Source organism: Haliotis rubra, unplaced genomic scaffold, assembly GCF_003918875.1.
Source record: "Haliotis rubra isolate DU_JTF1 unplaced genomic scaffold, ASM391887v1 Scf325, whole genome shotgun sequence".
Classification (NCBI taxonomy): domain Eukaryota; kingdom Metazoa; phylum Mollusca; class Gastropoda; order Lepetellida; family Haliotidae; genus Haliotis; species Haliotis rubra.
The window spans coordinates 181,196-209,081 of NW_025766997.1; the positions used below are offsets into that span (position 1 = coordinate 181,196).

The 27,886-nt window shown below is 40.9% G+C and overlaps 1 protein-coding gene across 2 annotated transcripts; it reads left to right on the forward strand.

Annotated features, from left to right (window-relative positions):
• The first annotated feature begins 11,414 nt into the window (after positions 1–11,414).
• Positions 11,415–27,143, forward strand: LOC124283918 (probable methyltransferase-like protein 24). Of its 2 annotated transcripts, XM_046719954.1 has the most exons (7): positions 11,415–11,829; positions 12,924–13,025; positions 13,690–13,775; positions 15,739–15,867; positions 16,666–16,740; positions 25,065–25,206; positions 26,820–27,143. In XM_046719954.1, the coding sequence occupies exons 1-7, from the start codon at positions 11,683–11,685 to the stop codon at positions 27,135–27,137; spliced, it is 999 nt and encodes a 332-aa protein (XP_046575910.1). In that variant the 5' UTR covers positions 11,415–11,682; the 3' UTR covers positions 27,138–27,143. The 2 variants fall into 2 exon arrangements, with proteins under 2 accessions (XP_046575910.1, XP_046575911.1); XM_046719955.1 differs by lacking the exon at positions 12,924–13,025.
• The last annotated feature ends 743 nt before the right edge of the window (positions 27,144–27,886 follow it).

Sequence of the window (27,886 nt, forward strand, 5' to 3'; positions counted from 1 at the left end):
GACAGTGTTTTGTGTCCTCACACTGCCTTGACGGAATATGTTTGGTAAACCTTGCCAGTTTTCTCCACGTATTAATTGTGAGATGTCTGCGCGTATACTCTAGGGGGGTACAAATACATAAATCACTAACTGGCATCGCTATAAATGAAACCCCTTCATTAAAACTACTCACTCTTTAATCAACTTAAATCGACCTTTTTGACAACAGTGCACAATTCTCACCCGCGAACGAAATTTCAACCAATCAGAGCGGAGCGTCTCTGTGACGTCATATGAGGAGTAGACATGAGGGCCGATGCAGAATTCATCTACATTTCAGGGGGTAAATTATCTTGTTTCCAGGTTTGTATAAACCTGAAATCGTGACAACTGTTGTGGAAAATGAAAGCTATATGTTCTCACAATCTACTGTCATCTAATTTTGTCTCCTGCTTTGAATCGTTTCCGAGTTACAACTTGTTTTCATAGACGATTCTGTCAAAATCGCTTGGTTTCGTTAGGCCTTATTTGTATAATGATTGATCCAAATTGATCCCATTACTGTGGTTTTTTACCTCGATATTTAATCCTGTCATGTAAAAATATGACGTCTATTACGTATGATATTAAAAATTGACATTTGATTTATTTGAATCGGTAAACTAAACAACCCTATTTTGCCATTGCTAGAAGAATTTGAAATTTTACTTAGGTAAATAGGTACATTCAGTTTTAGCACACAGCAAATGCTTATATGTATTTCTTATGCAACAATGAAGTTCTGTTTGTATTCTCAAAACAGTGTCGGCCCATAAGTTTTCACATACAGCAATTAATACTCCCTCGTTGTAACCCGTGTTAGGTGGTATAAACCTACACATGTTATTTGTCATCATTCACTTGATGGTCAGTTAATGAATTTATAACAGGTATAATTAGTGGTAAAACCACTTAGATTACCCGACAAAGGTTTGTCTGGAGTAAATATTCAACATTATAAACATCGATCAAAGGATTAACCGATAACAAGCTTATTGATTAATTACTGTTATCTTACACAGCGGATTTGTCAAAAGGTAGTGTTTATGTATGTAGATTTACTAATCTATACTGAATACACTCTGTCGTGTCTGTGTCTGCGTAAAAACAACGTCCTTCCTTCAAAGGATTAACCGCCAATACAGTGATTAATTGCTCATTATTGGCTAACTAAATTACCGTTTTTAAAGAATGGCGGACATTATGCAATCGGTTGCCAGGTGTGCTATCTTGGGTGACCAATGAGACTATACACCAATGTGACATACCTGAAACGATATATCACTTTTTCGTATACTAGACTGTTAAAAGACACATTACTTGGAACAGCTGCAGATGAATGGCATATCAGTCGTTTTTGTGGATATTGATGGATACATTCCTCGAACAAGGTAATAGCCTGACATTGTTCCTATAACTTTAATCTGTTTTAATTTTAATATTTGCATTTTGTTTTTATTCATTTGTCGTAGCATTGAACAGAATCGTTGTTTTCGTCGTGAAGTGTAATGAGACATACACTAGGGCGTGTGTGCGAATTATGATTCACATTGGCAAACTATAAAACGTCTAGATATTAGTCCTGTTATAAATGCACTATAAGTATCAGCACATCGTCTGCTTTTTATTTAGTTTCAAAATGCATACAAGTATGATAATAAACTAATTAGGATTATAAGACCAAATATAAAGACGTACATTAACTAGTATCTACATACTGGTGAGTGCACGTTAACCACGTGAATGTAGCAAGAAATGTATTGCGCAGTATTGTCACTTCGATCCCCCACCTCGCTTCCGTGGAAGAAATCGTTATGTAATAAGTTGTGTCATGCAAAATGCTTTTGGTTATGGTTCAAGTACATATTTAACTACGAGTAGAAAGTAGTTTTGATTTTCTAACTTGATGAAAACAAACCATAATCTCATTAATTCTAACAGACTTTAGCCCGTGACTTCACGATTGTCAAAAATGGCGGCGCCCTGTCGCGAACATCCGCCAGTCTGAGTATAAATGCTATTTAGGTTTGTTTTCACAAAGTTACAAAATCAAAACTACTTTCTACTGGTAGTAAAATATGTATTTGATTGATGGCCAATAGGATTTTGCATGACATAGCGTATAACATAACAATATCTCTCGTGGAAGCGAGGTGGGTGTCAATATAATACTACTTACAGTATTATTGTTACTTCGACCACAACCTCGCTTCTGAGGCAGAAATCGTTATGTTACAAGTTGTGTCATGGAAAATCTTTATGGTCATCAATCATATACATATTTTACTATGACTAGTAAGTAGTTTTGATTCTTTAACTTCCGTGAAGCGATCTGAACACAAGTAAGATATCGTTTCAGGCTTCCACAACGCTCGCTTCGCACTCACAAACATAACCCATTTTGCACGAACTGCGGGGTCTTGTGGAAATCTGTGCATGGCGACACCATCGCCCGACCTCTAGGAGCAATTGACGACAACGCAACGATTTGGCATGTCTTCGTTGATGTCGGGTTGATGTCGAGAAATCATCAAAATGACGAGCTTGCTACACACTTTCTATACAACTAACTGAAAATCCTTCTTCATATGACGTCACTGCAGTGCTCTGGCGACAGACGTAACCTGTCTGTGGTTTCGTTGGCGGGCGAGAGTGAAGCAGGCGACTTTTTGGCAACTTTTAATCGCTCGGTACTAATTTAAAGTTTTTAAAGAATGAATTTGGTGTTCCGCATAGGACTGACCACAAATCTTTCATATGTCATAGTTAAAAGAGTAAAAAACAAACAAAGTTTATTTGTTCTTTAAGATAGTCATACCTTGGTAGGCCAAGGTGGTGAGGTGAGGTGAAATTGGGTTTAACGTCGTGCTTGAGAATATTTCGCTCATATGACGACGTGCATGCGTGTGTATGTGTATGTGCGGCTGCTTGTACTAGCCCAGACTGAAGCTGGTTTTATAGTGCTAGCCCACTGAGATACCATGCCGCAGTGAAGCATGAATACCCCACTCAGACACATTATACTGACTCCGAGCCGACCAGTCCTTGTTGTACCCATTAATGCCGAGCGCCAGGCAGGGACCAACAAGTACCATATTTTAACGTCTTTTTGGTATGACGCGGTCGGGGAGCGAACCCGCGACCTTCCGCTCTCCGGGCGGACGCTCTAACCACTACACCACGGAGGCGGTCTGGAAGGCCAAGGAGACAGGAACACTCCAATCTGAGGCTACAACATCGCAGGATTAACCGATATAAATTCCTGGGGCCCGTTCTGCAAAGCGATCTTAGGGCTAACTCTGTCTTAAAAGTATGTCAAGTTCCACGCACGAACGCTTTGTTTCAGGTGCCACCAGCTCCTTGTTATGTGTTTCCCTCGTAAACACGTTTGGTCCTTTTTCTTGGTAGTCCCCGTTCTAAGAGAACGAATCTTGTCGTTTGAAACAACCTCCATCTTATATGTTTGTTCTGTTGAGTCTAACAGTAGCAGTTGTTCTAGAATCTAGTATTCATGAATATATAGCCCCATAAATATTTAGGTGTATACTTTACCAGAAATCTTTCGTGACAAAGACATTCAAATCAGACAGCAATACTAGCTAAAATATGTTTTAAGTGTTTCAACAGATAAAGAGTCCAAGGAGATATTTCGCTTAAATCATTTTTTAAAATATGTTATGTTTAAATTAATCTAATTTCGTTCAGAATGTTTCGACGTTATAGAGAAAATTCAATTATTTGTTGTCAGTATGTTCTTGGACTTAAATCTATACATCTAGTGTTATGACGTATGGTGAGTGTTCCCACCATTTATGTACTGTGTGTTGTATTGTAAAGTATTGTATGTATTGTGTGTGTACAGTGAAGCCTCGTTAATCCGGACGGTTGCGTTTCTCAGCAAATTCGTCCGGATTGCGAATAGTCCGGACTACTGAATCAAGACCCAAGTTCAAGCAAGAGTTGCTTCCCTTACTATTACAAAAACGACACGAATCTGGATAAAACAAATAAGCATTTAATGTAAAGCTTATAAAACAATGAATACTTATATATGTTTTAAAGACTGGTTAAGATACTCTTTATGCCTTCATACAAACACCCCTAAATGATGATAATTGGAGAAAGAGACTGGATTACGAATGTGAGATGACAACTCTTTAGAGTTGGGTATGGCCATGTGCGGAATGATCTTAACGTTCATTATCATGGTAAATGTATATAAACATTGACACACAGATAAAAAAGATATGCGTAGAGAAACAAGTGTTTTATTACAAATTGATAGCCTCGTTTAGGTATGTTGTTTGATAGCCACTTCGACTGGCACTTTGTCTCTGTAATTAACTGTGTTTACATCAAAAGGCTTCTTCCGTTTATAATATAGAATATAGAGGAGCCAATACTGACTCCGAGCCGACCAGTCCTTGTTGTACCCATTAATGCCGAGCGCCAGGCAGGGACCAACAAGTACCATATTTTAACGTCTTTTTGGTATGACGCGGTCGGGGATCGAACCCGCGACCTTCCGCTCTCCGGGCGGACGCTCTAACCACTACACCACGGAGGCGGTCTGGAAGACCAAGGAGACAGGAACACTCCAATCTGAGGCTACAACATCGCAGGATTAACCGATATAAATTCCTGGGGCCCGTTCTGCAAAGCGATCTTAGGGCTAACTCTGTCTTAAAAGTATGTCAAGTTCCACGCACGAACGCTTTGTTTCAGGTGCCACCAGCTCCTTGTTATGTGTTTCCCTCGTAAACACGTTTGGTCCTTTTCTTGGTAGTCCCCGTTCTAAGAGAACGAATCTTGTCGTTTGAAACAACCTCCATCTTATATGTTTGTTCTGTTGAGTCTAACAGTAGCAGTTGTTCTAGAATCTAGTATTCATGAATATATAGCCCCATAAATATTTAGGTGTATACTTTACCAGAAATCTTTCGTGACAAAGACATTCAAATCAGACAGCAATACTAGCTAAAATATGTTTTAAGTGTTTCAACAGATAAAGAGTCCAAGGAGATATTTCGCTTAAATCATTTTTTAAAATATGTTATGTTTAAATTAATCTAATTTCGTTCAGAATGTTTCGACGTTATAGAGAAAATTCAATTATTTGTTGTCAGTATGTTCTTGGACTTAAATCTATACATCTAGTGTTATGACGTATGGTGAGTGTTCCCACCATTTATGTACTGTGTGTTGTATTGTAAAGTATTGTATGTATTGTGTGTGTACAGTGAAGCCTCGTTAATCCGGACGGTTGCGTTTCTCAGCAAATTCGTCCGGATTGCGAATAGTCCGGACTACTGAATCAAGACCCAAGTTCAAGCAAGAGTTGCTTCCCTTACTATTACAAAAACGACACGAATCTGGATAAAACAAATAAGCATTTAATGTAAAGCTTATAAAACAATGAATACTTATATATGTTTTAAAGACTGGTTAAGATACTCTTTATGCCTTCATACAAACACCCCTAAATGATGATAATTGGAGAAAGAGACTGGATTACGAATGTGAGATGACAACTCTTTAGAGTTGGGTATGGCCATGTGCGGAATGATCTTAACGTTCATTATCATGGTAAATGTATATAAACATTGACACACAGATAAAAAAGATATGCGTAGAGAAACAAGTGTTTTATTACAAATTGATAGCCTCGTTTAGGTATGTTGTTTGATAGCCACTTCGACTGGCACTTTGTCTCTGTAATTAACTGTGTTTACATCAAAAGGCTTCTTCCGTTTATAATATAGAATATAGAGGAGCCAAGCAAGACTTTCTTCGTTTTCAGAAACGGCAGTCCATTTGGACTGATTACATATATCAAACTTGCATGGGCTGTCTTTAATCTATTTGTTTCAGGATCTGTATTGATAACAGTTGACCATGTGTCAGAGACGTCAGACACCTTTGACACATCACGAAATACTGAAATGATTTCACTGCATTATACACTAACAATTAGACGACCGACTCCACTGCAACATCAACGACCATGGCTACCACAACAGGTAACACCAATTAATACTGGCGACGTCCATAATGCAACCACTATTGCCATGGCTACCATACCAACATCATGTAACATCAACATTGAAGACATTCCCATTTCAACCACTATCACCATGGCTACAATCTCCACAACATGTAACAGGAATAATGACAACGTCCCCGCTTCAAACACTATCACCATGGCTACCATCTTCACAACATGCAACACCAACAATGACGACGTCCCCGCTTCAACCACTATCACCATGGCAACCGTCCCACACCAGCACTGTGACTGTCATCTCTACAACATGTAATACCAACAATGACGACGTCCCCGCTTCAACCACTATCACCATGGCTACCATCTCCACAACATGTAACACCAACAATGACGACGTGCCCGCTTCAACCACTATCACCATGACTACCATCTCCACAACATGTAACACCAACAATGACGACGTCCCCGCTTCAACCACTGTAACCATGGCTACAATCTCCATAACATGTACCAACAATGACGACGTCCCCGCTTCAACCACTATCACCATGGTACCATCTCCACAACATGTAACACCAACAATGACGACGTCCCCGCTTCAACCACTGTCACCATGGCTACAATCTCCACAACATGTAACACCAACAATGACGACGTCCCCGCTTCAACCACTATCACCATGGCTACCATCTCCACAACATGTAACACCAACAATGACGACGTCCCCGCTTCAACCACTATCACCATGGCTACCATCTCCACAACATGTAACACCAACAATGACGACGTCCCTGCTTCAGCCAATATCACCATGGCTACCATCTCCACAACATGCAACACCAACAATGACGACAACTATCCCCACAACATGTAACACCAGTACTGTGACGGTTGACTGTATTTCAGCCACTATCACCTTGACAACCATACTCACAACATGTAACACCAGTACTGTGACGGTTGACTGTATTACAGCCACTATCACCTTGACAACCATCCCCACAACATGTAACACCAGTACTGTGACGGTTGACTGCACTACAGCCACTATCACCTTGACAACCATACCCACAACATGTAACACCAGTACTGTGACGGTTGACTGCACTACAGCCACTATCACCTTGACAACCACAGTACTGTGACGGTTGACAACATGTAACACCTTGACAGTAACACCAGCAGTACTGTGACGGTTGACTGCACTACAGCCACTATCACCTTGACAACCATCCCCACAACATGTAACACCAGTACTGTGACGGTTGACTGCACTACAGCCACTATCACCTTGACAACCATACCCACAACATGTAACACCAGTACTGTGACGGTTGACTGCACTACAGCCACTATCACCTTGACAACCATACCCACAACATGTAACACCAGTACTGTGACGGACTGACTGCACTACAGCCACTATCACCTTGACACCTTGAACCCATGACTGCCCACAGCCACTATCACCTTGACAACCATACCCACAACATGTAACACCAGTACTGTGACGGCTGACTGCACTACAGCCACTATCACCTTGACAACCATACCCACAACATGTAACACCAGCACTGTGACGGTTGACTGCACTACAGCCACTATCACCTTGACAACCATCCCCACAACATGTAACACCAGCACTGTGACGGTTGACTGCACTACAGCCACTATCACCTTGACAACCATCCCCACAACATGTAACACCCTGTGACGGTTGACTGCACTACAGCCACTATCACCTTGACAACCATACCCACAACATGTAACACCAGTACTGTGACGGTTGACTGCACTACAGCCGCTATCACCTTGACAACCATCCCCACAACATGTGACACCAGTACTGTGACGGCTGACTGCACTACAGCCACTATCACCTTGACAACCATCCCCACAACATGTGACACCAGTACTGTGACGGCTGACTGCACTACAGCCACTATCACCTTGACAACCATACTCACAACATGTAACACCAGTACTGTGACGGTTGACTGCACTACAGCCACTAACACCTGGACAACCATACCCACAACATGTAACACCAGTACTGTGACGGCTGACTGCACTACAGCCACTATCACCTTGACAACCATACCCACAACATGTGACACCAGTACTGTGACGGCTGACTACACTACAGCCACTATCACCTTGACAACCATACCCACAACATGTAACACCAGTACTGTGACGGTTGACTGCACTACAGCCACTATCACCTTGACAACCATCCCCACAACATTTAACACCAGCACTGTGACGGTTGACTGCACTACAGCCACTATCACCTTGACAACCATACCCACAACATGTGACACCAGTACTGTGACGGTTGCCGCACTACAGCCGCTATCACCTTGACAACCACCCCCACAACATCTGACACCAGCACTGTGTCGGTTGAATGTAGTACAGCCACTATCACCTTGACAACCATACCCACAACATGTAACACCAGTACTGTGACGGCTGACTACACTACAGCCACTATCACCTTGACAGCCATTCCCACAACATGTAACACCAGTACTGTGACGGTTGACTGCACTACATCCCCTGCCACCTTGACAACCATACCCACAACATGTGACACCAGCACTGTGTCGGTTGACTGTATTACAGCCACTATCACCTTGACAACCATCCCCACAACATGTAACACCAGTACTGTGACGGTTGACTGCACTACATCCCCTGCCACCTTGACAACCATACCCACAACATGTGACACCAGCACTGTGTCGGTTGACTGTATTACAGCCACTATCACCTTGACAACCATACCCACAACATGTAACACCAGTACTGTGACGGCTGACTACACTACAGCCACTATCACCTTGACAGCCATCACCACAACATGTAACACCAGTACTGTGACGGTTGACTGCACTACATCCCCTGCCACCTTGACAACCATACCAACAACATGTAACACCAGTACTGTGGCGGTTGACTGCACTACAGCCACTATCACCTTGACAGCCATCCCCACAAGATGTAACACGAGCACTGTGACGGTTGACTGCACTACATCCCCTGCCACCTTGACAACCATACCCACAACATGTGACACCAGCACTGTGTCGGTTGACTGTATTATAGCCACTATCACCTTGACAACCATCCCCACAACATGTAACACCAGTACTGTGACGGTTGACTGCACTACATCCCCTGCCACCTTAACAACCATACCCACAACATGTGACACCAGCACTGTGTCGGTTGACTGTATTACAGCCACTATCACCTTGACAACCATACCCACAACATGTAACACCAGTACTGTGACGGTTGACTGTATTACAGCCACTATCACCTTGACAACCATACCCACAACATTTAACACCAGCACTGTGACGGTTGACTGCACTACAGCCACTATCACCTTGACAACCATACCCACAACATGTGACACCAGTACTGCGACGGTTGCCGCACTACAGCCACTATCACCTTGACAACCACCCCCACAACATGTAACACCAGTACTGTGACGGTTGACTGTATTACAGCCACTATCACCTTGACAACCACCCCCACAACATGTAACACCCGCACTGTGACGGTTGACTGTATTACAGCCACTATCACCCTGACAACCATACCTACAACATGTAACACCAGCACTGTGACGGTTGACTGCACTACAGCCACTATCACCTTGACAACCACCCCCACAACATGTAACACAAGTACTGTGACGGTTGACTGCACTACAGCCACTATCACCTTGACAACCATACCCACAACATGTGACACCAGTACTCTGACGGTTGCCGCACTACAGCCACTATCACCTTGACAACCACCCCCACAACATGCAACACCAGTACTTTGACGGTTGACTGTATTACAGCCACTATCACCTTGACAACCACCCCCACAACATGTAACACCCGCACTGTGACGGTTGACTGTATTACAGCCACTATCACCCTGACAACCATCCCCACAACATGTAACACCAGTACTGTGACGGTTGACTGTATTACAGCCACTATCACCTTGACAACCATACCCACAACATGTAACAGCCGCACTGTGACGGTTGACTGCACTACATCCACTATCACCTTGACAACCATCCCCACAACATGTAACACCAGCACTGTGACGGTTGACTTCACTACATCCACTATCACCTTGAGAACCTGCCCCACAACATGTAACACCAGTACTGTGACGGTTGACTGCACTACAGCCACTATCACCTTGACAACCATCCCCACAACATGTAACACCAGTACTGTGACGGTTGACTCCACTACAGCCGCTATCACCTTGACAACCATCACCACGACATGTAAGTTGTGAAACTGATGAAATAGAACTCATGATAGAGTCAGAATTGTACAACCGATTTCACCAGATATTTTTTATGGATGTTGAAAGTGTTTTGTTGCTTCTATATCAGGTCTAGAGCGACAAGATATCCTGAATATTCTGTCTGTCTTCTTATTCATTAAACGTTCAGCAATGCCATGGCGAACACAGTGGTCGTGAAACCTTTGTTGATGTATATCCCAGTCTGTGCTGGGAAGAGTAAGACCTTAAATAAAACAGTGCCACACCCATGAAGTGTTACAGAATACACCTTTCATCACATTTACACTATTTACATAATATGTTATTGTTAACACAGTATATCCGTTTTTGACAACTTATTCACGTTTGTTCCAAATATCCTACTGATATGTGAGGTGGTGGGATAGCCTAGTGGTTAAAACGTTGGCTCGTCACACCGAAGACCCGGGTTCGAATCCCCACATGGGTACAATGTGTAAAGCCCATCTCTGGTGTCCCCCGCCGTGATGTTGCTGGAATATTGCTAAAAGCGGCGTAAAACCAAAATCAGTCAGTCAGTCCTACTGATATGCACAGGAATCTGTCTGCGGCGTGACAATTGTCTACACAGAATTGCCTCCCCTTGAGGACGCAAGAAATCTATAATGTCGCGTTCTCCCACCGAATGAACCGCCTCCGTGGTGTAGTGGTTAGAGCGTCCGCCCGGAGACCGGACGGTCGCAGATTCGATCCCCGACCGCGTCATACCAAAAGACATTAAAATATGGTACTTGTTCGTGCCTGCTTGGCGCTCTGGTCGGCTCGGAGTCAGTATAATGTGTCTGAGTGGGGTATTCATGCTTCACTGCGACATGGTATCTCAGTGGGCTAGCACTATAAAACCAGCTTCAGTCTGGGCTAGTACAAGCAACCGTTCATACACATACACACGCATGCACGTCGTCATATGAGAGAAATATTCTCAAGCACGACGTTAAACCCAATTTCACCTCACCTCACCTCTCCCACCGAACCCGCCGTGATATTGCTGGAATGTTGCTAAAAGCGGCGTAAAACTAAACTCAGTCAGTCTCCCACCGAATGTGTTTCTATCAGTGTCATTACTATTCACGTTCGAAGTGGATTTCATCGAGGACTTACACTTACACCATTCATTATCCGGTGAGCATGTATCAATTCAATAACCCTGCCCATGCCACGTTAAGGCTGCATGTATTGTTGAAAGGTTTAGTCACATATTCGCTCGACAGCTGTCGTTATGAGTGTAGGTATTGATTAATTGGACTTCACTTTGAAAAGGTGGATTTGGAAGGAGCGGACTCCACTTGCATACTAAACTTTTCATGATGCCGATGATTACTTTTCGGCACTTCGTCCTCGTTGGCACGGTGCTGACGATTATAATGACATTTGTAACGTTCATATGGACATATCGGGAAAATGTGAGAATGGATTTAGACGATTCATCAAGGAACACAGCGGTGATCGGTGTAAGTATTTCTGCCATGATAGTCATTCAAACAAAACTATTATGTCACTTACTATTGCACTGTAGTTAATTACAAATTGTCTTTTTCTATGAGTGCACCCATTCACGTACAGAACTGCTTATATTACGCTGATACAAGCATATATTATTTGAATTGCTGACCAGTTGGTAAACGTATGGTCCTGCCCAAAATGATGAAAGGAATGGGGTGTTGCTTAGCTTCATCGGTTAACCTTGATGGCGCTGCTGCATGGTCTCGTGTACCCGTGAAGATCCGGGCTAGAATGAACCTTCAGTAACCCATGCTTGTAGTAAGAGGCGACTAACGGGATCGGGTGGTCAGGCTCGCTGACTTGGTTGACACATGTCATCGGTTCCCAATTGCGCAGATCGATGCTCATGCTGTTGATCACTGGATTGTCTGGTCCAGACTCGATTATTTACAGACCTCCGCCATATAGCTTGAATATTGCTGAGTGCGGCGTAAAACGCAACTCACTCACTCACTCACTCTCGTTACGTGACAACCATACTTGAACTTCTATGAGTAGCACGTCGTCATATGAGCGAAATATTCTCAAGCACGACGTTAAACCCAATTTCACCTCACCTCGCCTCTCTGGGTAACATTTAGAAGTTGATGTGACGAACAACGTACAAAGTTCTATAGATATACAACCTTTTTGTTATTTAACATAAGCGACGTTTCAGTGCAGAGGCTAACACTGCTATCAAGCAAGTGATGTACAATATTTAGATTTGGAGATAACGTGCGCTTTCCGACATAATGCTTATTTCGCAAACGGGCCAGCCGGGCCATTTAGTATTTGATCGAAAGAGAGGTGATTTGACCAAAGGATGTGGCAACCTGAAGGCGGACGCTAGTGTTGCATAATTTAATTTGTATGAACTGGGAATTTGGTAATTTGAAAGAAGTGGTAAGGGGAGCTGAAGTACTGGATGGTTTGTTTGTAATTTGTGTTCATGTTTTGTTTTTGTTTTATTGGGGTGTTTTTCTCAAGTTATGTGGTTTGGATTTGTTTGGTATAATATTGGTAATATGTGATAACAAATGCGTTGTCAACTGTTCTGTAGCACCAGATTGGGGTGATGGTCTGGAGGGCTCTATCTTCTAGGTCTGGCATACAGGTCTCTGTGATGATGGGTGAAAAGGGTGATCCCATGGGGAGTCTGTGGGTATGTTAAAGTATCTTGTCTTGCCTGGTGAAGTAGGTTGTGCTGATGGAGGAGCTGATGAGTCGGATGATACTGTCAGTGAAGAGGAGGGTGTCTAAAGTGGCGTGGGTTTCTTCGTAACTAACTTGAAGACAATATATTGTCTGCTTTACAGAAATATGTCACTGTAATCTTTGACTTGAAGACAAAAGCCGTTTAATGCCAGATGCACTGTTATAACAGGAAAACGTTGTTGAAATAAGTTCTAAAATGGATTCCAAACAGTGCTTGTCGAGGTCTTGCATTAAGGGTGGTTTGAGATATGGTCAGATGATACTTGACCAATAACTTATCATTATCTCGGGACACAAGAGACCTAGTCATCCAATTCACAGGAGACCTAGTCACCCAGTTCGTTGCGCAGAGTTGCGTCCCTTTGGCAAGCCAGGATCCCGATTCTCTTCGATTACGTTTGTTATCACCCTACCAGTGCTCATTGGTTTCAACAAAGTAGGAGACATCACCTTCCAAAGTCAAGGTGACACGCTCTGGGAGTTGAATGTTATCCGCTTCTGGTTTTGATCTCTTACATACTATTTAACGCTATTGGTCTTTATCATATAGATATAGGTATATGATCAAACATGTTGTCCGATTTTGTCACTTTCTTCTTTTGATATTTCAGAATCCCGTGACAGTAGGACAACCCATGCCCACGCTGCAGGTGCTGAAGACGTTGGACAGACGACAGCTGTCACAGATATACCACAAGTAAAAACAAATAAACAATAAACTTTGATTACCTGGAACTCATGCAAATACCAGCGTGTATGTCTTTTTCCATTTCGATCAGAAAAGATAGTGATAGGAATAGAGTTCGAAAAACATAATTAAACCAAACACTTTTGGGTCTAAACAAAGAAAGGAAAAGTTTACACAGCTATGTATCAATTGTGAAATAGTCGTGCGTTCTTCAGCTCACAGGGAGAATCCTATATACGCAAGGAGAGAATGGTTGGTCAAGAGGGCTAAAGTTCCTACCTTAGGAGCGTCCCTAAATCGGGCAATGATCCGAGTTTGACTCCAAAGTTCTAGCTCTATACTTAACTTGGTTTATGATCACCGACCGTTGATACCAAAGCAAGTGTTAGACGCAAGTATCACTTTTTACACAGACTGTCATGTCAAATCGCATCAATTTGGTGCAGTTCATCACTTGAGCACGCCTATAACCAATGATCACAGGTTCCTATTCTGGTTCGGCCTGATTATAATAATAAGTCATCTTGCATAGCGCAAACCAGGTGTTACCAAACACCAAGTGATTGCTCGCGGCGCTGTTGATAACACAGCTAGACTAGGCATCAGGGTGACATTTTCGGAAGAGGAAGTTGGAAGGTTGACTAGAAGGCAGAAGAAGATGAAGGGCAGATCATACCAGAGAGAGGCGGATGTGAAAGAGAAGCGTCTGTGTCCAAAGGTTTTCAGTTTGGCTGAGGGAATTGTGAGCAGTGAGTTGTTAACTGATCTGAGGCATCGAGGAGGAACATACTCTTTCACCAAATTGGTCAGGTAGGATGGAGCTGAGCCTTTGATACAGCGGTATGTGATGCACAAGATCTTGTATTCGATCCTTGCTTTGATCGGCATCCAGTCGAGCTTGACAAGGACTGGTGTGATGTGTGACCGCTCCCTGCTTCTGGTGATGGTCCGTGCAGCTACATTCTGAACGCGCTGTAATTTGGTGACAAGATCCTGACGCACATTACCCAGTAGATTGTTGCAGTAATCGAACCATGAGAGGATCATGGATCTGGCCAAATAGTGTGATGCATCACATGTCAACAGGTGACGGATGTTGGCGATGTTCCTCACATGGAAATAGCATGTACGACACACGTTATTGATATTGTCCTCCATAGAAAGGTTCGAGTCCATGATGACCCCAAGATGTTTTACTGTTGTACTGAAAGTTAGCACGGAGTGACCAACTGTAATCGAGTCCACTTTAAGCTTGGTCCGATTCATGGTTTAACTGGTCAGCAAGATGTCAGTTTTGTTGTCATTCAATTTTTAGTTTATTGATTGACATCCAGGATTTTCACATCAGAAATGCACTGTGAAACATGAGCGATCTGAGTTTCGGACCCTGATCCACAAAACGTTCGTAGCGCTACGACATTCGTAAGTCATTGATAAACCAATAGAGTTACAACAGGTCGTAACGTTACGAACGGTTTGTGGATCAGGACCCTGATTTACATCTTTAAGTTTTAACCTGACATTGTTGTGTTTGAAGGCCCTTAGTCTCCCATTCCCCCCGATCCCAATCTCTCTTTGCCCTTCTTGTGATGCGCCCATAAGCGGGTGACAGGCTCAAAAAAACAAGTGTAAACTCGTCATGCCAGTGTCCCTATTTGCTCTATGTGTAAGAATGCAAAGAGTTTCGTAACTCTGATCTAATAAGCTCGTGCTCTGCAATTAATAGCGCCATTATGGTAAAATCTTCTATGAATGTTTTGTCCCGTTTTCAAACGATAATGATAAAGATGTATATGAAAGGCAGCCAGAAAACATTCCATTCCCTTAAAGCTGCAAAAACGTAATTGTCCAACGCATATCTGGATTAACGTGTTATGTGTAAGGATTAATGACCTATTTAAATTGTTGTTTTTAAGGAAGGGGCTTTTGAGTTTGAACGAGAGTAAATAACTCAATGGGTTTTTTTATTCAGCTATGTGAACAGCGTACAGATTTCGTGTAAAAAGGTGGTCAGGCGAGGCAATGAGTTTGACGGCGGTTGGAACGTTTGTGAAGACCATCCCTACGGAATGAAGACACCCTGCAATATATACTCATTTGGGTAGGTCTGTTATATTCATTCCAGATAGTTGTATCACATTTGACAAAGATTGATCAATTTATTCATACGTTGAAAATGCCCATGTCTGGTGACAAGCTTTGATGACTAGTTACATCTATACTTCATTATCATCGATATTGTCGGTGAGTGAGTGAATGAATAAGTTTTCAGATGTGTGCAAACTTTTATTCATCAATCAAAACGTTTTGAGTGATCACATAAATTGTGTCCCTTCCTCTCTTCTCTCTTTAACTTTCCTATCTCTTCTCTCTAGTCTTTCCTGAGATGCATATAATTGAAAATGTATGTATGTAAATATTGGGTAGCGGGTATTTTAAGTTGGAAAATTTGTCCCCAATCCCTTTAAAATTTGTGAATAAATGTGTGAGTTGGGTTTTACGCCGCTTTTAGCAATATTCCAGCAAAAACGGCGGGGGACACCAGAAATGGGCTTCACCCATTGTAGCCATGTGGGGAATCGAACCCGGGCCTTCGGCGTGACGAGCGGAGGCTTTAACAACTAGGCCACTATTGTGACGGACTGCCAATGATTCTAACTGAATAACCACCAGCAGGTTCACACTTCCAGCGACGTGTGTGTGTTTTGTTATAAAATATGAAATATAGGTATTGTAAGTTAGGATCCTTGAGGTTCGAGTTTTCGCACCTCACTCAGAACATAATTTGTGTAATCCTCGGAGAACATGGGCATGTTGTTCCACTATGTATGTGCGTGCGTACGTGCGTGCGTGCGGGTGTAGTGTTTTCTCCTGATCAGTTCCACCGTACATCTTTCAGGATCAACTACGACTGGAGCTTCGACGACGATGTAGCTACAGCATATGGCTGCCATGTCCACTCGTATGATCCAAGGTGTGTGCTTTCATAAATACGGGTCCAAAAGCCAGATTTTACACTATTGTAACACAGACAAACACGATAGAAAATGCTTGATATTATCGCATTTCCCGTGTTTCCGACACTGACTTGACCGCTGTTTTAATTTCACATTAAGCTATACCTTCGAAAGATATGCTCATCAAATATTGCTGTGTGCACTTATACGTTGTCATGTGGGCTCTGCTTGGATATACAACTTCCCAGATAGCAATGATATGTTGGCCCATAGTTGGCCCATAATCACCGGTTTGGTTGGCCCATGGTTGTCAAACTGACGATGGGCCCACTTGGATATGCTCATCGGCTCCACAGTGGCCCATCATGTTGGCTCCTTGTTGGGCCAATAAACGAAAATTCATACAAACCCATGGCCCATAGTTGGCCCAACGTAGTGATTTTGTTGGCCTTATGTTGGCACCACCATTACAACATTTAGCTCTTTCCTGACTTCTGCAGTCAGAAACATAATTAAACAACACAACAAGTTAATCAAGTGAACTATTTAATTCTTTTTTTCATTGTTATTTGAACATTATTGTATTTCTTGAAAATATTCTTGTCTTAGGTCTTTTGGCTGTCGCCGCTGACAGGTTTTTCGAACCGCTCCTGAAAAAAAACCACCAAAACTTTCATGAAACTGTCAGATATCATAATTTTAGACATGAGAACTATCGTAAAAGGACATAGTATTTGACCTTATGTTTTATTTGAAACATACAACTTAATGATTGAAAACTTCTTGTTTATTGCACAGAGTGACGTTCGGATGTAGATTCTTACTCTATTATCAAGCTAAAACCAAATGATGAGAAGTATATATGCGTAGTATGTTTTGACAAGCAGCAGATTGACATTAACGAAGTATGGGGATTTGAAAACTTGAACATTATAGAAAAAGTACATCTCAGATTTGTTAAATTTGCTGTTGGCCTTCGAAGCTCCACTCCAAACTTTATGGTGTATGGCGAGTTTGGCCGAGAACCGCTCTACATCAAATTATACAAACGAGTTATTTCTTTTTGGCATAAAGTAGCAACAAATAACCAATACTGTAAACTCTCCTCACTGATGTATAATTTTATCTCTGTTAATAACTTTGGTTGTCAACTCCGATGGATATCTTTTGTTACAAGAATACTTAATACCTGCGGTTTATCAGAGGTTTTCTCAAACCCCCACAATGTCACCACGTCATGGTTGGTCCTAAAAGTTGAAGCTACTCTCAAAGATCAGTTTTTACAACATTGGCGTAGCTCCATAGAAACTAGTTCTTAAGGTCAATGTTTTAATGTTTTAAGATAAACTATGTTTTGAAAACTACTTATACTTATCCAGGGATATATATTTCCATATATTAAAACTAAGAACTTGCAACAAAAAAACTTCCAATTGAAACCGGCCGATGGCATTCTATTCAAAAAGAGGAAAGAATATGTAAGTTGTGTAACGCTAACGTTGTTGGGAATGAGTTTCACTATCTCTTTAGATGTGAAACCCTTCTCCAACAGCGAAATACCTATCTCGCGACATATATGTGTGATCTCCAAAAACATTCAATGTTAAAGAAATTATTATGTAATAAAACTACTAAACATCTAAAGAACTTAAAGTCATTTCTGAATGTATTGTATAAATCGCTTACTAAGTAATATTCAAATGATCATGTCCAGCCACTTGCCATGTATATATTTGTTTACCTATGTATTTATATATTCTCATGTACCACCGTTGGTTGGTTGAGAAATAAACTTCTCTGTCTGTCTGTCTGTCTGTCTGTCTGACAATCAGCAGATTGACATTAACAAAAACATGTAATTGAATAACAACTGGTACATTATTGGGAGAGGCCAGATGGGGACTAAGAACAAATGGAATGGTGATGAAGCCAATAAACAAGGGGGGGGATTCAGTTGTAACAACAAGCTGATAGGGTGCTTTGATAGAGTCTATAGTTTGATTAGTTCTTCATTGGTCTGTCGTTTCATGTGACTGCAAAATTTGGTTTTGTTGCAATTATTAGATTTTGTGTTAGTGAGCAATTCATTGGACTCAAATGGTGACTATAAGTTGGTGGGTTACTGGTTGAGGCTCGTGAAGACATGTTGTAGGTGGTTCCGCTCATGTTCTAGGTCATGGCTGCTGGAGCAAATGTTCTTAGCGTGCTTGATCAGGGTTGAGATGACGCCAAACTTAGTTTTAGGGGGCTGGTTTGACAAATTCGAAATCTTATCCACCAAGAATCAGGACTTCACAAAAAGAAAACATTTGGAAGCCATCAAAATCAGCGGCCACAAACCTTTGACCAATAGAGACCAAGGATACTACATACCACTGACTGACTGAGTTTGGCTTTACGCCACTTTAAGCAATATTCCAGGAATATCACAGCGGGGGACACCAGAAATGGGCTTCACATATTGTACTCATGTGGGGATTCGAACCCGGGTCTTCGGTGACGAGCCAACGCTTTAACCACTAGACTACCCCACCGCCCCCACTACATACCATTGGAATATGAAGAACTAATCAAACTATAGACTCTATCAAATCACCCTATCAGGTTGTTACAACCTATCATTCCACCCCACTCCCCACTCCCTTTCTCACTAGATCAATTTGTTGTTCTTAGTCCCCAACTGGCCGCTTCCAATTATGTTTATTTGACAAAACATACTATGTACATATATATATATACTTCTCATCATTTGGTTGTAGTCACTGTTAGCTTGATAACGGTGTAAGAATCTACATAGAAACGTCGCCGTATACGGGAGTTGTATATGGAAACAGGAGTGTAACTGACAAACACATAATGATAATAAAGTAAACACAATACATTTAAATAATTTAAAATGAAATGAGATTGATCAAAGTGGTTTAAACAGGCTACCTAAAGAAAAGAGTCAATTAAATCTTTTATCTACTCAATCAATTGCCTTTCAATACAGTATGCGTCAGTTTCTTCAGCCTAAATGATGATTTAAACCAATTATTTCACAATATATTTGCAATCAGTATCACAGAAATAACAATGCATATTTACCAGTTGAAGGCCTCCAGAAATGTAGTGTCGTCTGCTCTTTGAATATCAGGTAAAGCTATCAATGATGACAAGTTTGGTATTCGATTTGGAGAAAATAACGCTGTAAAATTCACTGTATCGTAGTTGAAAGACAGGGGAAATGGATTCTTTCTTTTTGTCTGTGTAATTATTTCAACTTTCATCAAAATCTTAATAAGAAAGCATGGCTAAAAATGGCCGTGTGCTCACTCTATTATTCACAATGTTGGGCCAACGGTGGCCCAACTTTGTGAAATAGATGTAAGATCAGGGAAAATAGGCAGAGTTTTTCAAATGTTGGCCCACTGTTAGACCAACGTGTCAAAAGCCACCGTTACTTTTAAGTCATTAAGATAACGTTGGGCCAATGTTGTCAAACTGTTGGCCAACCAAACAACCATATACCAACATTGGCCCTACACAACTTTGCTATCTGGCTTCTAGTTTGCATGTGTGGATGGATTTGACTTTAGATCTTGAAATGCATGACGTATACGTTTCCTTCTAGGGCTGGGACGGGTACTCGGGTACTCGAATCCGGGTCGGGTACACCTTGAATCGAGTCCTATTTCTAGGAATCGAGTACCCGGAAAGGGAGAGAACTCTGTAATGACAAGGGCAGATAATAAATTGTCTTTTTCATAATTGACGTAACACACAATTACATCATTGGTATTGTCCGATTAATGAAGGTTATTATTAACGACTGTAATTTATCTACGCGTGAGCGGCGGGAACGAAAAGTTCTGTGAAATAAAACACTATCTTTATACATATATTTGGCTCGTTTTCTCATTAGGTGTGCTCTCATTCGCATAATCCGGAATATCCTCTTCTATCAACACGTAGGCCCATCATTGTCTCTATAATCCAATGTGAAATGGCTAAAGGACGGGACATCGACCTTTTTTCTTAACTCATCCGTTTGGACCAAAGGTCGATAGAGGGGGAGTTTCCATGTATATTCTCACGCCATTATCTGGATAAAAGTTACTACAACCAGGTGAATAGAAGTATATATGCATAGTGACAAGCAGCAAATTAACAACAACAGGTACTTCAGCAAGTAGCACATCGTTGAGGTCAACAGGAGAGTAAGATCAACAAGTCGAAATCCACTCCATTATCCAAGTGATGGAATCAATCAACATTCAATCAGCTTGTTTATTCTGAACGATGTACATCGGAATGCCGTTCTATGCAATAAACAGGGAGTTGTTATCACGTAAGTGGTATGTTTCGTTATGTATCCCCATATTGTTTACTGCAGTATAAGTGAGATCTGCTTCAGTTTGCGAATGACCAATCTTTTGAAGTTGATTTAAGTTCTACAGATTGATCTCAGATTAAAACATCTCATCCAAATTCGTGTTTTCTATTTCAGGTACTAAGAAATACTGAATTTTTACATTTTAGATATAAATCTATCGGTACCAGTTTGACGTGTCTGGTCATGAGTTAACTAACATAGTGATTATGTATTTTTACCATTACATGTGTCATAAACACGTCATTTATGCCATTATAATGTTCTCTGATCCATTTCATCATACAGCATTTATTTCATTCAATGTTTTGAAGCTCATATGATAACATGAAAAATGTTACTGTTCCAGTTCCTTTTGAAGCGAGAAATTATTTTTGTTCCTCAAGTGTTCCAACCAATATAGTCATGGTTACAAACGGCTTGATTTTAATACCTATCAAGTTAGATGTTATACACGAGTGCATGCACACAAACCCACACAAAACATCTGTAATTTGTGAATTCCGTTCGGACGATAAAGAAATATCTAATTTGATAAGAATCACTATATAAATTATCTTCCCTTACTCTGAGAGAAGCATGGCATTATTCCTTCATTTTTAATAATTTTATCTGCATAAAAGAAGGTATTATCAAAAATGTGAAACAAACTTCCGTATACTACCATTTCACTCACATTGCGATATTGACCATGGAATAATGTTAAGTTCAGTTTGATTTCAATGTCATAATATGTGAGGTTCCTCATTCACACATACATACAAACTGACAGCATAACACAAAACAATATGCAACCAACCAAATTCAATACAATACAACTTTCACCGCCTGTGCATACAACACTGTTAACGAATCTCTCAGGTGTGTTAGAGCGATAATCACATCGAGACATGATTAACAAACCTACAGCTCAGTGGATTTTAATAACTTACCTTTTTAATAAGAAAAGCAAGATTTATGGATGTCAACTTCTTTATTGTGAATAACACGATGTTTCGGAGCATATGCTTGCTCCTTCATCAGGTGAAAATCAGGTCACAGTAAGGAAGTTGACATCCATAAGTCTTGCTCTTTGTATGCATTCCACTTCTAAATGGCCATCAAAGATATAACTTACTTCCAGAGGCTTCTTTAAGAGGCATAAAAACTTGCAACTTGGTTTTCCTTCCAGAGGCTGTCTAAACTGACTTCACTCACTCATTAATTTAACAAGGCAGTAGGCCTTGTTAATTGGTGACTCTTAACTGCCTTGACTTACTCATCAGTTAACAAGGGATTAGGTCCTGGGCGTGCAAAGAACAATCATTTACCATCACCCACAAGTTATCCCCCCTTGTGGACATTTCCAAAATTGTAAATTTTTGGAAATCTCGTATTTCCAAAATTGTAAATGTCTTGGAAACATCATCTTTCCAAAATTGGAAATGTCTTGGAAACATCATCTTTCCAAAATTGGAAATGTCTTGGAAACATCATCTTTCCAAGACATTTCCAAGCTTGTAAATGTGGACTTTTTTTCCAGTGTAACGAGGAATGTAAGTAATGCTGATACTCTTTATATTGGTTAAATAGACGTAAATTAAATAGCCTAAGATCTGTTTTAATGTCTTATTGCCATTCTTTCAAGTTTCTATAATAATCTCTGTCAACCCGTGATTGAATTTTCAGACAGTTGACAGAAGCGCTGTATTCCTTACATTTCCGGGTACTCGATTCCGATTCGGGTAAGCACATGCGGGTACTCGATTCCATTTATTCCTACCCGTCCCAGCCCTATTTCCTTCTGCAATGTGTCAGCAGCCTAGTATACCTTCACAGTACACTTCACAGACATTCAAGAGAATCATTGTTGCTACATCATAGGCTATGCTTGCATTGGAGGATAGAAGAAAAAACAACATTTCTGTGATGAATGAAGCAAAACCCAACAGGAATGTCCATCTGCATGCGACATGAACTTGAAAATACACCAGAAATAAAACAATTATGTGCCGCAGCCAAATGAACGCTGCATTAGGTTTCAACTGAGTTAGAAGATGAATCGTAGACAGACAATTGCATTCAGAAAATGATGATCTAGCGAAAGGAATAGATTTTACAAATTTTCTCACGAAAATCTTATGGTGAGGTACAGCCTACAAATTCACTAATCAGGAAATACCCTTCAAGTTACCCCGGAACACCCAGTAAGTTTATATTATTTCAAAAAGCTGTTATTCTATAGAAGCCCGATAAAAGTCATTGAATGAAATACACTAGACGCCAAAAGAAACGTTACCCTCCTACCTTTATGAATTACTGAAAAACTATCAAAGATATGTTAGAAGGTATTAGTGTACAAGAAAGCTTAACAACACGAAATCACGAAAATAAATTTCAAATGCATTCAAATGAAATGCATCTTTTTCAGAAGAGTTAAATTGTCCTATTTTCGTCCATGCCGAAATAAACCAATAACAGTAAGTTAGATGTCCAAAAAAGGTTCTAAAATTCTACTTTGGGACAAAGATAAACCATTTAAAATCACCTTTTTCAACTATTAAACCAAGAAACAACTGTTGTAGAGTGTGTAAAATTGGAAAATAATCATTCCTATGATTTCAGTCTTTTAAAACATTTTCTGCTGATTTGCATTAGTGAAAACATGTAAAACGTGTCTTTGATATTGTGAACAAATGTTTAGGAATTTCTACAATGATCTTTGTTAACATTGTTGCTTGCAAAGTAACATTTTTCCATTTTCTGTTTACACATAGCTATATCAATCGCCAAAACGCAGCAATATTCAAGCAGTATTTGCATCAATTTCACATGTAGAATAATTCTATAGGGTATGAAGAGAGCCTAGAAAAGATTATATGATATACAAGTACGAGAAATATGCCACGATTAACAGCTGAAGAGAGAGAAAAAGCCATTGGGATGGTGCTAGATGGGGTCGACATACAATGCTGTTGCCAACGCCCTCGGATGCCACAGTATCACGGTTATAAAACTTATGTGGGAGGCTTCATACAGACTGGGGCACCGTAGACAGACCAAGACGTGAACGCTGAAGATAGGTACCTCCGTCATTAAGGAAGGAGGGTAACGTTTTGTGTACTATTGGAGTGATATAGTATGAAATGCATGTAGCATTAAACATGCATAGATTCCCCATATTAACTAATATGTATATACTATTGTATCATTCACGACGACCTATTCCAGCAGATTGTGAATGGCTATGGATATATAGTGTCAGTACGTCTATTTGAGTGAGTGAGTATGGTTTTACGCGGTTTTTTTGCAATATTTCAGCAATATCACGGCGGGGGACACCAGAAATGGGCTTCACACATTGTACTCATGTGAGGAATCAAACCCGGGTCTTCGGCGTGACGAGCGAACGCTTTGACCACCAGGCTACCTCACCGCCCCACGTCTATTTGAGGAACTAGACCATAAATTGAATTTATTTAGAAATTGACTATTAAATACTCTAGGGTGTTGGATGTCAGCGGTTGGGTTATTTGTATGTTTGTGGAAACGTGATACTGGTGAATCATTTCCGTAAGCGAATCATGTTTGTGTAGTCATGTTTAACGCATAACAAACATGCACGTGAGTAAGTGAGTATTGTTTTAAGGCCTTTTTAGCAATATTCCAGCAATAGCACGACGGGGGACACCAGAATTGGGCTTCATATATTGCACCCGTGTGGGGATTCGAACCCGGGTCTTCGGCGTTACCCATTAGGCTACCCCACCGCCCCCAAATACACAAGAACGTTTAGTGAGTGTATCCCCACCGTCAGCAGTTTTTCAGTTTTTGCAGCCTTTACACTATAGTCCCCATATACCTTTATGAATTTAATAACCACATAAACACGCACACAAACACACACGCACGCACGCACTCACGTACATGCACACGCACATGGGCGCACACACAAACACACAAACACTCATTGTAAATATATTGTTTCAGCATGACAAAGGTATCAGACCACGACAGGAGAAGTAACATTCATTTCCATAAGACAGGCCTTAATTCTACCCACAGCACAAACAACAAGGGTTGGAGAATGCGAACCTTCTCGTCCATTTTAAAGGAAAATAATCACACACAGGTAAGACGGATGTATTTTACGCTATCTAAGACGTGTTAGAACAGGAAACGTATTTTGGTGGGACACAAACTATGTAAAATGAATTTAAAAGGAACACAATAACTGCAGCATGTGGTAAGTGATATGACTAGTGACCATGGGCACAAGCATATGAGTGAGTGAGTTTAGTTATACGCCGTAGCAGCAACATTCCAGCTATATGGAAGCGGTCTGGACCAAATCGAGTCTGGACCAAACAACGACATGAGAATCGATCTACTCAATTGGGATACGATGTCACCCAAGTCAGCGAGACCACCGAGCCCGTTAGTCGCCTCTTACGACAAGCATTGGTTGCTGAAGATCTATTCTAACCCGGATCCCAATGTATGTGGTGAACTACACACTCCAACAATCTTTATTGAACGCATATACACGTTAAGACTTTATTAAACATTCTGAACAATGGCATTACGACATCTGTTGCAAACAGCAACTCAGAAAGGCACGCAGCGTTTGTAAGTGTTTGTGTCCAGATGATGCAATAATGTCCGCATCGATCACGACGTCCGCGTGTGATTCCCCAACTCACTACCTATCGTACAGGGGTGTTTGTTGTGTAGGGAACGTCAACACTGGGATAATCACCTTTTGGCTGTTTGACGTTATCAGTGGTGGAGTAGCTAGTGGTTAAAGCGTTCGCTTGTCACGCCGAAGACCCGGGCTCGCTCCCTCCCTCCCTCCCTCCCTCACTCACTCACGCCCATATTGTCAGCAGTGCCGGCAATACATAACTGCACCACCACTGCCACTTCGTATGGATCAGATATGTCTTGACAGGTGTCACTGTCCATTACATTTCGGCATGTAGCTATTGCAACATTCTGTTAATATTAACGTTGGGCTTGTCTCGTGTTCGCCCGAGTTCGATTAGCAGTTGGAATACTCTGTTTCAAAATTGTTTTCAAACATTGAAACAGAACATGCCTAGAACGTAACTTTATTTGCCATACAGGTGTTTTAGAAATAATATCTTTTTTTATCATAATATATGTTCCATTTGATAAATAGGTTCACATCAGTAGAACGCATTCCAAATCTCACCAGAGAATGCGACGTATAATAATGACAGCAAATCTTTTTTTTAATCACTATTTTTCTCAACGTGTTTGTGGCTGAAAGCTAAACTCAGCAATATCCCAGCAAGGTGGCGACTAACGGTAAACGATCCAATTTGGACATAACAGTGGCATCACCTGTATCTTTATGGTTCCCTCAAATCACCTCAACTACAAAGTATCCAGTTTTATCCTTAATATCTTGGCATTTTACATCATGCAGTCAGTTACTTTGATATATCAATGGATCCACTTAAGGCTATTTTGGTTATGTTCGGATATAATTTATAAATAATACATGTAAAGTTACAGTGTTGGAATACTACTGAGCGGAGTGTTGAAAACCAAAAATACATGTATATTAAACGCGATGAACGCAAAATGTTAGTAATACAATTACTATAAGCTCAGCATTTGTATTATCTGTGGTTCTCATCGCCCCGCCGACCCTTCTAATTTTATTGCACGATTGTATTAACGATTGTATTAACTCCGTTAACTTTTTTTCTATTCTAGGCTATAATCGATCTGCTCAAGATTGATATTGAAGCTTCGGAGTGGTTTGCCTTTCCTGAAATGTTACAAAGCGGAAGTTTGAAAAATGTGAAACAGTTTTGTTTTGAACTTCATATCAAGCTGAGATCTCACCCAGAGCCGGACATAGACAAGTACCTAAGAGGTCTGGAGCTGCTGAGAGACTTCTATAATGCTGGATTTAGGATATTCCTTACACACAAAAATATGATTCCTCAATACAAGTCAATGTTTGGCATGAAGCGAACAGGTTGCCATGAAATTTACATGGTACGCAGTGACACACGGACATTTGGCTAACATGGCATTTCTCTCTGTTTAAACCAACCTCTTGTAAACCTCTCCTCAGCAGCTTGAGAAATAAATTCACAGATTACGACAGTGTTTTGTGTCCTCACACTGCCTTGACGGAATATGTTTGGTAAACCTTGCCAGTTTTCTCCACGTATTAATTGTGAGATGTCTGCGCGTACTTAAGATAATCATACCTTGGAAGGCCAAGGAGACAGGAACGCTCCAATCGCAGGATTAACCGATATAAATTCCTGGGGCCCGTTCTGCAAAGCGATCTTAAGGCTAACTCTGTCTTAAAAGTATGTCAATTTCCACGCACGAACGCTTTGTTTCAGGTGCCACCAGCTCCTTGTTATGTGTTTCCCTCGTAAACACGTTTGGTCCTTTTCTTGGTAGTCCCCGTTCTAAGAGAACGAATCTTGTCGTTTGAAACAACCTCCATCTTATATGTTTGTTCTGTTGAGTCTAACAGTAGCAGTTGTTCTAGAATCTAGTATTCATGAATATATAGCCCCATAAATATTTAGGTGTATACTTTACCAGAAATCTTTCGTGACAAAGACATTCAAATCAGACAGCAATACTAGCTAAAATATGTTTTAAGTGTTTCAACAGATAAAGAGTCCAAGGAGATATTTCGCTTAAATCATTTTTTAAAATATGTTATGTTTAAATTAATCTAATTTCATTCAGAATGTTTAGACGTTATAGAGAAAATTCAATTATTTGTTGTCAGTATGTTCTTGGACTTAAAT

What these genes read in the sequence shown, in the direction of transcription:
- LOC124283918 (XM_046719954.1), top strand. Translation starts at nt 11,683, where the DNA reads ATGATGCCGATGATTACTTTTCGGCACTTCGTCCTCGTTGGCACGGTG. An exon ending in GGAACACAGCGGTGATCGGT is followed by an intron (nt 11,830 to 12,923) that starts GTAAGTATTTCT and finishes ACTGTTCTGTAG; the next exon opens with CACCAGATTGGGGTGATGGT. An exon ending in TGCAATATATACTCATTTGG is followed by an intron (nt 15,868 to 16,665) that starts GTAGGTCTGTTA and finishes TACATCTTTCAG; the next exon opens with GATCAACTACGACTGGAGCT.